General features: G+C 33.5%; 1 protein-coding gene across 1 annotated transcript; it reads left to right on the top strand.

Moving 5' to 3' along the window:
• Positions 1–9,266: 9,266 nt before the first annotated feature.
• On the top strand, positions 9,267–12,023 carry LOC142622165 (WAT1-related protein At1g43650). The gene is made up of 7 exons (XM_075795597.1): positions 9,267–9,537; positions 9,663–9,725; positions 9,803–9,919; positions 10,018–10,267; positions 10,359–10,517; positions 11,245–11,396; positions 11,597–12,023. The coding sequence occupies exons 1-7, from the start codon at positions 9,365–9,367 to the stop codon at positions 11,736–11,738; spliced, it is 1,056 nt and encodes a 351-aa protein (XP_075651712.1). The 5' UTR covers positions 9,267–9,364; the 3' UTR covers positions 11,739–12,023.
• Positions 12,024–13,766: the final 1,743 nt, after the last annotated feature.

Raw genomic sequence — 13,766 nt, 5'->3', positions numbered from 1 at the left:
GGAGGAAACATGAGAACGCACAAGTGAGGAGGAGGAACACCTCCAGCGAGCGGTAACGCTAAAAAGAGGGGCACTAGCTAGCTATAGGGTCTAGGGATCATTGCCGGCAAGTCCTCTCCTACAAGGATTCCCTTGTCCAACTTAGTGGGCTCTGGGAACTTTGTCAGACTAACCTTTTACCATGATATCAGATCAAAACGATATGGTCCAGATCTTGCGGACGATAACATTTCTTTTTGTTTTTCTTAAATAAATTTGCTAGTATTTTAATTTATGATGTCATTTTTATGGCAATGTTGATAATAAAGACACTAATTTATTTTTTTGTTTAAGTATGGTTTGAATTTCAAATCTTTTATTAATTGAGCTAATTAAAATTTTAGCATCAAAAGGTTTTACGCGTTAGAAATCTTAAATAGTTGTTTAGCTAAAAATCCCAGGCTGACCCATCCAAGCAGCGGAATAACATAAACATTAGCTTTCATTTCACCCACTTCACATACTCCATTGGCTTGCCAGCAATGGTGGATCCAGGATATGGTTTTGGCGATAGAATTTTTAACTAACATATAGATATTTGTTTCTCAAAAAAAAATAAAACATATGGATATTTCCATATACCCACAGACATAAGTAAATTTATACATATTATGACGTGTGCAATGTTAGAAAAAATAAATAAGATGAATTAAATCAAGTAGACCAAGGTTAAAATTGAGAAGAAATAATAACTTATCAAAAGATTGAGAGCTGAGGAATGGAATTTGTAGGGATAAAGGGCCCAAGGGTATATATTGGGTTGTGGACCTTGTCCGAGGATGCTTAGTGGTCCGAGGACAGACAGACGAAAGGGAAGACGTAAGAGTCAGAACTCCACGGGCAAACTATGACTGCAAAAGTTTGGGAAGGTAGTCCGAGGAGGAATGCCTCATCGGCTAAGCAAAGCAGAGGTAAGAAAAATTGGTCTGCCCTCGAGAGCAACGCTTTGAAAGGTTCTACTAATAAGGATAAACAACAGGGAAACATAGGACAAAGGGAAGCTAAGAAATATCTAAGGGAAAGTTACTACCACCGCATTAAATGCTCTATAGCTAACCCTCTGGCCGCATTAATGTGGAGGTGGCACCTGAACAATGGCCAGCAGCCTTACACCTACTCCCAAAGATTTCAGAAATGTGCTGATGGGACAGAGATCAAAACCAACAACTTGACCTACACATGAACGGTGGAGACGAAGAAGAGAAGGGTATATAATAGAGAAAGAAGCCCCTTGCAGGGGGGATTTGAGATTTGAGAGAAAAAACACTGTAGCAACAAAAACTAGACTTGTTACAAATTTCAAAAGATATATATATGTATATGTATGTATAAGAACTAGTCTCCTTGGACTGTGCCGATGACGATTTTCTTTGGGCAAAACCAGTTTATTCTTGTTTTCTTGTCATCTAGGCTCACTGTAATCACTATCTAACTCATTAAAATCTAGTTTTTTTAGCCCACTCTCTACAAATTCATTGTATTGGACTCTTTGGGCCTAGATCCTTTTCCTTTTGGGTTTAGACACCAAAACTACATCCTTATAGAACTTATAATTCATGGGAAATGTTAGGTTCATATTTTTATGTAATTGACATATCCTATAACAAAACGCACTTCACTTGTTTATTATTTGTCATTATTTTCCACATAGTGCGCACATGTTTGTTAAGTGCTTTCAGGAAAGACAGGTATGGAGCCAATCAAAACAATCAATCCTAGTTCATGCTATAGTTTCTTATGACTAGTTGTTTTTAGATAGGCTAGTTTATTTGAATATGGGTTCATTCCTTGTATTCAGGTTATTAATGCATTGGGCTTACTCTTGTACTTGAGGTTTTGTCATGGATTGACAAAGGAGAAGATTGTTAGGGTCATGTGTTTTGGTATTGTCAACCATGCCAAATAGTGTGTCTTTTATTGAGTTTTGATGTGTGTTAAAGTTGTAATTGAAAACCAAGTTGAAGATACAAAGTTTGCTTAAGAAAAGCTCAAGAAAAACATTTTTTTTAGCTTGTACCTGATAGCAGCTCAATACCTCTCAATAGAAGGTAGAAACTTACTACCTCCTCAACATATGCTCGACAGAAGCTCAATCTATTAAGATTTTGTTCTCAACACAAACTTAATAGCAACTCAATCTATCAAGCTTCGTGAATTAACAAAAATCAACAACACAAAAAAACCCAAAACTTATTTTTTTGAAGCCCGAATTGAGATCCATTTGAACTGGTATTTAAAGGACATCATAAGCCATCTATTAGGAGGCTTTTTAGAGAGAGAGAGAGAGAGAGAACACTCTGTTTATGCGACTAGGATTTTGTAACCAAGTTTTCTCTCACCAAACCAAAGAATTTCAAAGTAGATCTAAAGATTCCATTGGTGAAGAACTTGAAATCATAGCAACCACCACAGACTTGCTACTGTGAAAACCTTCAAGAGGTTCTTGAAATCAGTTGGAGGTTCCAATTGTGATTATGGGTGGAGCGTTCATATATTGAAGAGTTCAGAGATTCTAAAGTGGTAGAAAGTTTCTGCTGTAAATTCATCTACTAGGATTGTAGAGTCTGTGGACAAAGATTTTGTGCTAAATCTGAAACTTCTCTTTATTATAGTGGATTGCTTTTTGGGAAGGTTTCCCCTAAGGTTTTTTACTGTGAAACTAGTTTGTTTCATTAGTTTTCCTAGGTCATCATATCTTGTCTTATTTACTATTCAGTTGTGCATGATATTGACATGATATTGATTTTTGTTTGTTTGTTTGAACAAGAATTATTCATAATATCTAATTAATAACTTTGTTTTAAAACTTATTAATTCTATCAACCAGGGTCTAAATTTCTCAATAGGAAAGAACTCAATTGCAAGTTTTTTTTTTTTTTCATCCTTAACCAAGAACAAATTTTTTCTTTACCTCATTGGATTTTACGTATTTATGTTTGTTATCACTAATTTAAGGCATACCGCCTAAGCTTATACAAAACGACTTTAACATTTCTCTTTATTATAGTGGATTATTTTTTGAGAAGGTTTCATCTCAAGTTTTTTACTGTGAAACTAGTTTATTTCATTGGTTTTCCTAGGTCGACATATCTTGTCTTATTTACTATCTTGTTGTGCATGATATTGACATGAAATTGATGTTTGTTTGTTTGAACAAAAATTATTCATAATAGATCTAATTAATAACTTGGTTTTAAAACTTATTAATTCTATCAACCAGGGTCTAAATTTCTTAACAGAAAATAACTCAATTGCAAGTTTTTTTTTTTTCTTCCTTAACCAAGAACAAATTTTTTCTTTACCTCATTGGATTTTAAGTATTTATGTTTGTTACCACTAATTTAAGGCATACCGCCTAAGCTTATACAAGACGAATTTAACCTTTCTATCCTTAGGAACATCCATATAATCAAAGAAATCAAGTAACCAATCAAGAAAATCTTCCTTATAAAAACAACCATTAAATTTTGAGATTATTTTCATAAAATATATAATCTATATAAATATCATGAAAGGAATTGTCCTTATGAATAGGTTGACAATGAGATATACCTTAGTTACATTATCCCAATTATTAAGGCAATTCAAATCTAATTTGATGAGTATGTCCTGAATCTCTTGAAATTGGTGAGTCAATCTTTCATTATTTGCTTGAATCGCCAACTTAAAGGCCTACACCACACGATCACCATTAATAGGCTGGCTATTTCCATCTCCGCCTTTTGCCATATTAGGATACTAAGAAGCTTGTTGGGAAATTTAGACCTCAGTTGATAAAATTAACAAGTTTTAAACCCAAGTTGTTAATTAGATTTATTATGCATAAAACTTGTTAAAACAAATAAACATCAATATCATGTCAAAACTAATATGCAGCAGAAAAGTAAATAAGACAAAATATGATGACCCAGGAAAACCAATGAAACCAACCAGTTTCATAGTAAAAAACCTGGAGAGAAACCTTCCCGAAAAGCAATCCACTATAGTAAAGAGAAGTTTCAGATCTAGTACAAAACCTTCGTCCCTAAACTCTACAATCCCCGTAGATGAACTCACAGTATAAACCTTCTACCGCTTCAGAACCTCTGAATTCTTCAATATATGAATGCCACCCTTTGATGCACAGATCCCAGTACGTGACTCACTCCTTTGCACGAATCCCAGTACATGACTCACTCACCAACTTGAGGAAGAAAAATGTTAGCTGCAAAGTCCTTCACTTCATCAACAATGAAGATCAAGAAGCACTTGGTTACAAAACCCTAAGGCGCAAAGACGCAGTAGCTTCTTTCAGAGAGAATAAGGCTTCGGTCACCTTTTGCATATGTTCTTCTTGTATTCTCTCTTATGTGACGGCCTTTAAAATAAGCCTTATATATGCCTAGAGTTGTGAGAAAAGAAACCCTACACAAATACAAAAGCCTGGCCCAAAAATCAGATCTGGAAATCTGAATTCTCGTAACCTCAATAGATACCTCGATAGATAGCATCTGTCGAGCCTCATTAGACCTCGATAGATAGCGATCTGTCGAGCAGCTGTCCAACAAGTGTCTAGGAGGTGTCCAGCTTTAGTAAACACATTTTCTTCACTTGTTTCTTGGTCTAATCTTCATGGCTTTAATACTAGACTTGAACAACATGTTCTTTGAAGTATTAAACACATTCTAGATTTATCCAAATACAAGTAAAGTGCGTTTTGTCAAAAAATTAGCCAACTACATAAAATATGTCCTTAACAAAGCTCTTATATCAAGTGACGCAGAACAAAAACATGAAAAGACTAGTTCTTGTTCTAACTTAACGAAACCCTTAAATTCATAGAGGAAACTTGGAATCACCCATAAAGAAAGGAGAAAAACATCTTTGAAAATTTTATTAATGAAATTCTAAATTTTGAATTTTTGTTTTACGTATTGCAAACCTATTTAAAGGCTCCAAAAGCTCATTTTTCAAGTAAAAATGCTCCTAAACAATTCTTAATTAATATGCTACCATTATAGGACTCTATTTTGACTAACAAAACCTTATAAATACTCAAAATCAAGTGAATAAAATACCTCCTAAAGTTTAAAAAAAAAATTTACATAAAAATTTAAAAATTAACAAACGACAAAAATTAAACCTTATATCTTGTCCTACATCAAAAACCCATAAAAGTAAACATATCCATTATATTTGTATTTATTTGCTAGGTTTTTTACATCTCAATAAGTTGGGTCGTAATCCTCATAAAAGTAATTAAAGAAACCTCAAGTATAATCTGTCTTGGTTTTTGTTGAACTCAAAAATTGATTAAGCTATAACAATTTTAAATTATATAGTAACTATTTATGCATTAAACTTTAGATAACAACTAGAAAACAATATCAATTTATGAAGTTTCTATATAATTTTTTCCGAATTTTATTACTTATACACATTTTTATGAAAAATAATAATAATAATAATTTAAACTTATAATAGTTTTGAAAAGTAACAATATCTTTTTTACTTTTTTTTTCTCTTAAATTACTTTTTTTTTTTTTTGCTTTTTTTACTTTCCTAATCTTATTTTCCTTTTATAAATTTGACCCTTCAAATATATTGATTTAATAGAAAATATTTTTATATTTTTTCGATGAAACTTAACACGTAGCAAACATATAAACAAAAATTCATAAAGACAATGTATGAAACAAAATGAAAAAATAAATATACACACACAACCCTGGAGATGGAGTTTTTGGAGATGGATTTTTGATGAGGTTGGGAGGGCAATTCCCCCCACCACATGGCTCCGCCATAACTTGCCACTATATATATGAGAGCTACAATATGAGCATATATAACTGTGTGTTTTGCTCGAAATTAAAAAGTCAGCTTATTTTACTATTCAATTTATTTTTGCTATTATTTATGGTCTCGCACTTTTTGATACTATTTATGAGTCTTATTGTACTATTTCAGTTAATTTTTACCTTTATTTACAGTATTTTCAACAAAATAAGCGGATTCTAAACAGATCATAAGTGTTCCAAAAAAAAAAGTCTAAGTGTTTTCTTTTAATGAGAGAGAGAACTCAGCTTTACTAAGAGCATCAGCAGTGAGCCTGCTATATGCCAAATGTAATGTGCATTTGGCATTCAGGCCCAAAAACTACTCAGCAACAGGAAGGCCAAATTGGAAAATGCTAGATTTTTTTGACATATAGCTACAGTACCATCTTAAATGTAAGATGGTACTGTAGCTAAATTGGATAAAAAATAATAATTTTTTAATACTCTCTCCTCTTTTTTAAGCCGGGAATTTCTCTCTCCTCTCTCATTATTTCTCTTCTTTTATCTCTCTTCCTTCTCTCTTTCTCATCTACTCTCTGCTCTCTTCAGACCCAAGACTCTCTCCAATGCCCCTCTCTCTTCGATAAGTTAGAGGCTTCTCTCTCTCCGATGACCCTTTCTCTCTGATAGTGATTCCAACGAGGCATCAGTGCTCCAATCCCTTTACCGATTCACTCAACCGACTAGGCGTTGGTGCTCCGATGACCCTCTTCAAACCAACATTCTTGCATGTGTAGATGACCCTCTCTCTTCAAACCGACAAAATCAACTTCCTTCAAGCTTCCTAGCAGCGAATCCGCTTCCTTCGAGCTTCAACAAAATCGAGCTACCCAGCCGCGAATTGAGCAATCCGGTTTTCATAAATTTTTGTTGTGCTTGGGGGTGAAGATTATGTGGCTTCGCAGTGGTTAGCAATGGAGATCGCGGTGGGTTAGTGTTGGTGTGGGAGTGGGTTTTGGGTCGATGGGTGGCGGTGGGTTGATTTCAATAGGTTTGATTTTGGTGGGCAACGGCGTGGTCAGTGGATGCAACAGCGTGAGTCTGGTGGTGCAACGACTTGGGCAATAGGTGCAGCGGTGTGGGCTTGGTGGTGCAGCAGCGTGAGTTTGCTAGTGATGGCTCCGATAGGTTTGACAAAGGTTTGAATCGGAGCTCCGATGGCTCCAATAGTGCTTTTTTTTTAATGGGTTTAACTGGGTTGCTGTGTTTTTTTTTTTTTTTGTGGTGTTGATAATCGGAGAGGGTGGTGTTGATATTTTTTTGGTGTTGACGGTAGATTATGGGTTGCTGGTGGAGGTGGTGTCAGGTGTGTGTAGTGCAGCGATGGTGGTGATTGTGGTTCTTGAACAGAAAGAAAGAGAGAGAAAGAATAAATAATGTGCTGTAGTGTAAATGAAGGTTGTTGTGGAATATATTATTTTATTGTGTAGAAATATTATTTTAATGAGTAGAATAGAAAAATAAAAGTTGAGATGTTGAGAGTATTGTAAAATGGTATAATTGATAAAGTGACTTTTGGGGATGGTAAAATAGGATAGAATAGAATTCTCAACTGTGGATGCTCTAATGAGCAAAGGCTAAATGCTAAAATATCTGCAGACACAATCAGAGGTCATATATGTTACAAATAAAATGTAATCGGACTCACACGTCGAATAAACATGGATCAATCAATATCTGATGATTGCAATAAGCACATGTAGTATGGTTACATGCTCCAATGAAATTCTCTCTCTCAAAAGTGTATGTCTTAATTAATGTGTATATGGATATTCTCATTGTACAAATATCAAACTTGCCGCTCCTAAATACGATAGAAATTTCTTTAAGCCAATTACCAAGATTTTTTTTTTTTTTTGGCAAATTATACTAACCTCTCTTGAGATTTTAGGATATGTATGAATATCCCTTCCTTTTTTAAAAATAATACTTAATCCCTAATTTTTTATTCATTTATTTTCTTCTCATATAACCAATCCGGTCAGTAAACATTATTTGGAAGTTATTTTAGATGAAAATTTAATTAGAAAAGTATGTATCTTGACTCAGTTTGTAATGAACACAAATGGTTATAAGGAATATTTGTTTATTTATACTACCATTTAAAGGGCTTCTCCTATTTGGATCGATTTTTTTTTGTTCTAAAATACCCTTACATCCCTGTGTTTAAGTAGAGACAATACTTAAGTAAAAATACAACTCTAACTTTCACTAAAAAATAGGGTCACTCTCCTAATGATTTTCAAATTTTTTTATCCACTTATAAATTAGATTCTCAAAATAAAAATTATATATATAAAATAAAAAAGCCTAAATTTTTTTTTTTCTACAACCACTAAAAATAAATAAAAAAAAAGGAAAGCCTCATCGCATGCATGTGATGAGGCTAGTATAAATAAAAATCTTAAAGGTTGTTGAGTAATATATAAAAATATGAGAGGGTTTGTAACATTTCCTCAAACCACGAGGAGGTTGTTGTAATTTAACTACTTTGTTTTTACCTTACAGCAAGTGGGAGATGGGTATTTGAATCAAAGTTCCTCGTTGCAAGAATTAGGCAATGTCATTGAATCATCATACGGCTACTAGTCAACTACCTAAACCTTATCATGAGATATTTTGGGTTTCATTTCATATCTAAATACAATCGGCAATTCTGCTCTTCTAAGCACTTCAATTGATGGTGCTCCTAATAATGTCGCTCTTGTTAGTGCTTGTAACATATAGACCCATGCCTATTGGATCTTATTTTGAAAAGCTGAGCAGATTTTATTAACTACAGATTGATAAGAAAAAGAAAATGTCATTTATTAGTTGGCAAACTTGAGTGCGTGGGAGGATTCCTATTTGCCCTTTTTTTTTCTATGGAAATGATAGAATTTTAACATATAATTACGTGATAATTGTTATTTATAATCAAATTAAAATATTAATTAATATTTTTTTAACATATAAAATAAAAATAAAATCTTAAACTTGCTGACCCCATGGTAATAAATTTTTACTATACATACCAAGCTTGCTTCCTTAATGATTGTTGGATTCACAATTTTTGGGTGAAGTTGCTTGACACTCCACTCATTTAGCCAAATGAAAAGAGAGAGAAAGAAATAAAAGAAAGACACTCTATTTTAATATCGATAAATACTCTTACACACATCCTATTACACATGAACTTCTTGTAATTTTTTTAAGATTAAAATCGTAATTTCAATTCATGATTTTAATTTTAAAAAATCGTGTACACAAGTTTGTGTATAACAAAGTACGTGTAATAAATACTACCCTCATAATATCTTAGTCATAGTTCAAAAAAAAATTCGTGTGGGCTAGCTGGAAAGTGATCATGGAAAGGCATTGTGAAGTGCACTGCTTCTCTATATAAATAGAGTTTCCCAATTGAGAGATAGCAACATTGGTATCAAAAAAAGAAAAGAAAAGAGAGATAACAGCATAAGTGTGACCAACCCTAAAAAGGGCTTATAATATAGTCCAAAGATAAAAGAGTCATGGAAAGCCATAAGCCTTATATTGCAATGCTTTTCACTCAGTCAGTGTATGCAGGCATGGCCTTGTTCTCTAAGGCAGCAATTGCTAAAGGGATGAACCCTTATGTGTTTGTTGTTTATAGGCAAGCTTTTGCCTCACTTGCCTTGGCTCCATTCGCATTCTTCCTTGAAAGGTTATTTAAAAACAGTAGCTACTTTCATATCTCAGTCTCTCCACTCTTTTTCCTGCCTATATATAAATCTTACTGATTTTTTTTTTTTCACTTCTGATGAATATATGTCCTCCAATATTCTACAGAAACAAGGCTGCTCCCTTATCATATTACTTACTTTTCAGAATCTTCTTGGTTTCACTTTGTGGGTATGTAACATTTCTATTTTCTATTTCAAACCATAAAAATATATTTGTAACACGCCTTTGTATGGACAAATTTTTAGGATCACACTCAGTTTAAACCTCTACTACTTCGCTATCAACTACACATCTGCAACATTTGCGGCGGCCACGACTAATACAATACCTGCCATTACTTTCATAATGGCCGCTTTCTTGAGGCAACTAATTAACTAGGAATCTTCAATAATTATCGATTAATAATTAGATTGATTCATTTTCAATTTATTAATAAAATAAATTGGTTTTGTTTATCTAGAATGGAAAGCATTAACATAAAACAGTTGCACGGATTGGCCAAAGTGTTGGGTTCTGTTGTCGGTGTTTCTGGTGCACTAGTGTTTGCTTTTGTGAAGGGACCTCCTATAAATTTTATGCACTGGTATACAGCAACTGAAAAGCCAAATACAGACTCATCAATGCAGGGTTGCTCCACAAGGGAATGGATAAAAGGCTCTCTTATTATGCTCTCAGCCAACACTTTTTGGTCTTTATGGCTTATTCTACAGGTTTTTCCTTGAGCACAAATGATGGTTTTATTGTTATCCTTTTATATTGCTTTGTTAATTTTTTGTCTTGCTCGGCATTTTTCTTTCGTAGGGTCCAATTATTAAGCAATATCAGGCAAAACTAAGGCTTACTACTCTACAATGCTTCTTTAGCTGCATTCAATCATGCTTTGTGGCCATTGCATTGGAGAGGCAACCATCAGCATGGAAACTTGGATGGGATGTCCATCTTGTTTCAGTGGCATATTGTGTAAGTTACTTTAATCTCCATCCACAAACTCATTCATAACCTATGCGCAAAGCTAATCAACAATTCAACATGCTAATAAATACAAACAATGATTAGGTAAAGAAATTAAAAGAAAAAAAAAGAAAGGAAACATCACTGCTTTCCCAACCAGCATCAGCATGTTTTGTTTCTTCTGTTTTCTTTTTCTTTTCACCTTTATGTGAATGTCCAAGAAGATATCGTCATTATCGAATTGTGAAGATCTTGTCCAATATGACAATATCTAAAACCATGATTTATCTGTTCATCAAAACAATTTTGTGGATCAATAGTGATCATGAGTTGCATTTCTTTCCAAGCGATAAAACAATGTATTAATTCCCAACTCGCGTTTGGTAGGAAGAAAAGATATTCTCTATTTGAAGTGGATCCATTTGATGGTTCGTATTAATAAATATTAAAAATTTAAGCGTATCCTATTCCCAACAGGAGTGGATCTTGTTCCCCGTTGGTTTGGTCTCATGACTCACATCATTTAGTGATTATTAGTTGAACAAATTGCTCCCTTTCACATCATAATTGACAGCAAATCATTGCTACTCAGGCATATTCCTTTGTAAGTGCATATATATATATATACACACACACATATGCAAACATGAGTGAAGAGACGTTAGGTACATCAGCTCAGGCACTCACAAAGAAATTTTATCCTCTTTATCCCTAACAGTTTCTTTGAACATGGCAGGGTGTAATTGTAACTGGAATTACCTATTGGCTACAAGTATGGGTGATAGAAAAGAGAGGCCCAGTTTTCACGGCAATGTTCACTCCACTAGCGCTGATTATTACAGCCATCATGTCAGCATTCTTGTGGAAAGAGAACTTTTATTGGGGAAGGTCCATACTCCGTACTCAATATTCCATTTCCATAAAGCTTAATAATTATTTGTCACTGAATATTTCTTTCCAAAAAAATTAGGTATAATGATTCATATATGATCAAATTATATATCATAGGCCTCTCTTTTGTTTACTATCAACTAATTATTATTACCATATGGAAAAATCAAAAGATCCATCTTTAATCTTTGTGGCAGTATTGGTGGGGCTATTTTGCTGGTGGGGGGGCTCTACAGTGTCTTGTGGGGGAAGAACAAAGAGGATAGGAAAAGTGAAACAGACAAACAAAGACAAGAAACCAAAGATGAACTCGTACTAGAGTGCATTACACATCACTGAGCAGTGATGAAAGAAGTTGTGACTTTTTGTCAAAACGGCTTTGACATAAAGGTATTCACACAATGGGTTTATATTCAAGATATTATCACTACCTTTGGGAGTGTCCTTGTATTTTTTCAAGCTTTGAACCTTTTTTTTTTTTTTTTCTTTCTTTCTGCTTTTCCATTTTGTTTTTTCTAAGTTTGTACTACTTCTTTTCCCTTGTCCATTTTGTTTCTTTTAAGTTTGTACTATATGTGGGTTTCATTTAGCTCAATTGATAAAGCCTTTGATAATTGAATAAGAGATCTGAGTTTCATCTCCGTCTACACCAAAAACTGATTAATATCTTGATTTAATGATAAAAAGCAATCATTAGGAATAGACGCCATAGGTTAAAATTTTCTTTAAAAAATTGTACTGTAAAAGTCATCAGCATGCAAACATTGTAATTATGACAAATTAATACACCCATAACGAAAATCTCAACATGTACAAATCCTATTCATCAAAAAAAAAAAAAAACATGTACAAATCCTTAATAAGACTTTCATGTATCAAAATTTTGCTATGCTGTAACCTTGGTTCCCTTTTTTTTTTTTTTTTTTTTGCTAAACACCTTGGTTCCTAATCTCTAATATAATCAGATGATTCAGATATGTCTTTGCTTTGCCCATTTCTATTTAAATACAAATTGCAATATTTTTAACCGGGAACGAAGTAAGATATAGTTTGACAATTATGTAAGTTTTTATCTATTCTTCTAAGTTATGAATTAATGTCGTATTTTGCCTGATAGCAATCAACAAGAAGGAGTTTTTAATGTAAGATCGAGTTATGTCTGGATTAAAAAGGAAAGAAATAAAAAGAAGAGCATACAACTGAATGACTGACATTCCTAATGAAGTGGCCAGTGGTAGCCAATCCGTTTAAACTTGAAAACCAATAATTCCGCTACATTGTTACTTTCAAACTTTGATCGATGTGTGCAAATTTCAATATTAGTTAAAAGCTAAAACATAGAATTGATCTTGTAGGACATTTTTGAATCATAATTCATAATTGCCATCCCCTGGTACTATGTTTACAGGTCGTATTAGTTAAGATTTTTTTTTTTTTTTTTTATGAACAAAAAAAGACCTCACACGTGTAATCATTGACCCGGTCACTTAAACCCGGAGAACTCATGGCGTGGAGCATCCCTAGGTGTATTAGAACTATCCACGTCGTGACACAACATTTTTGCGAAGCACGCGACTTTAACCAGACAACTCCTAAACCTGCAAGTGTGACCCAGTCTGGAAATCCTACCACCACACCATGCCCCAATGGGCTTTTTTTTTTTCATTTAAGAATCTATTGATGGTACAATTTACATAGACAAGGTACACCTCCAAAAAAGTAATAGAATATATCAGTGTTGTGTCAGCCACAAGATCTTCAATGCTAAAATTTGTCAAAATTCTCTCATTTTCTTGAAAAGAAAAAGGTAATCCATCATTTGACTTTTATTTTATAATGACATGAAATTTCATTTATAAGAGTCTCCACTTTTATGATAAAGAATCATTGTCATTGATATGTTATAGTTTTCGTAAATGAAACACTTATTTTTTTCACTGATTATGAATTAGGGTTTATAAGCTTACAAAAAAATTGTGATTTAGATCTTTCATATGTAAATATCATTCTTATACTTAAATCACATCCAATGCATCTCATGAACGTTTAAAGAGTTGATGTACAAATAGTCTAAAAAAAAAAAACATTTTTATTAATCAAAGAATGTCATACAAATTGAATTTTAGGGTACTACTCCTAACTCCTATGCCAAGGGAGGTCCGCTTGCGACTTGCGAGAGTAGAGGGAAACAGAAGGAATTTAGAGGAGTTGGATCGGATTAACTTTGGGCCTAAGTAAAATGGGTTAAATCGTGTAGACCCTCATGCAAGGAGAACCTTGATCTGGGAGGATAGTCCACACATGTCCATTGTTGGACAAAAAACAAAAGCCTACAAATCCCATATATAGACCTTCTCTTACATTGGA

This window comes from Castanea sativa, chromosome 1, assembly GCF_040712315.1.
Source record: "Castanea sativa cultivar Marrone di Chiusa Pesio chromosome 1, ASM4071231v1".
Classification (NCBI taxonomy): domain Eukaryota; kingdom Viridiplantae; phylum Streptophyta; class Magnoliopsida; order Fagales; family Fagaceae; genus Castanea; species Castanea sativa.
This window is presented reverse-complemented; position numbering and strand designations above follow the sequence as displayed.

What these genes read in the sequence shown, in the direction of transcription:
- LOC142622165 (XM_075795597.1), top strand. Translation starts at nt 9,365, where the DNA reads ATGGAAAGCCATAAGCCTTATATTGCAATGCTTTTCACTCAGTCAGTG. An exon ending in CTTTATGGCTTATTCTACAG is followed by an intron (nt 10,268 to 10,358) that starts GTTTTTCCTTGA and finishes TTTCTTTCGTAG; the next exon opens with GGTCCAATTATTAAGCAATA. An exon ending in TTGTTTCAGTGGCATATTGT is followed by an intron (nt 10,518 to 11,244) that starts GTAAGTTACTTT and finishes TGAACATGGCAG; the next exon opens with GGTGTAATTGTAACTGGAAT.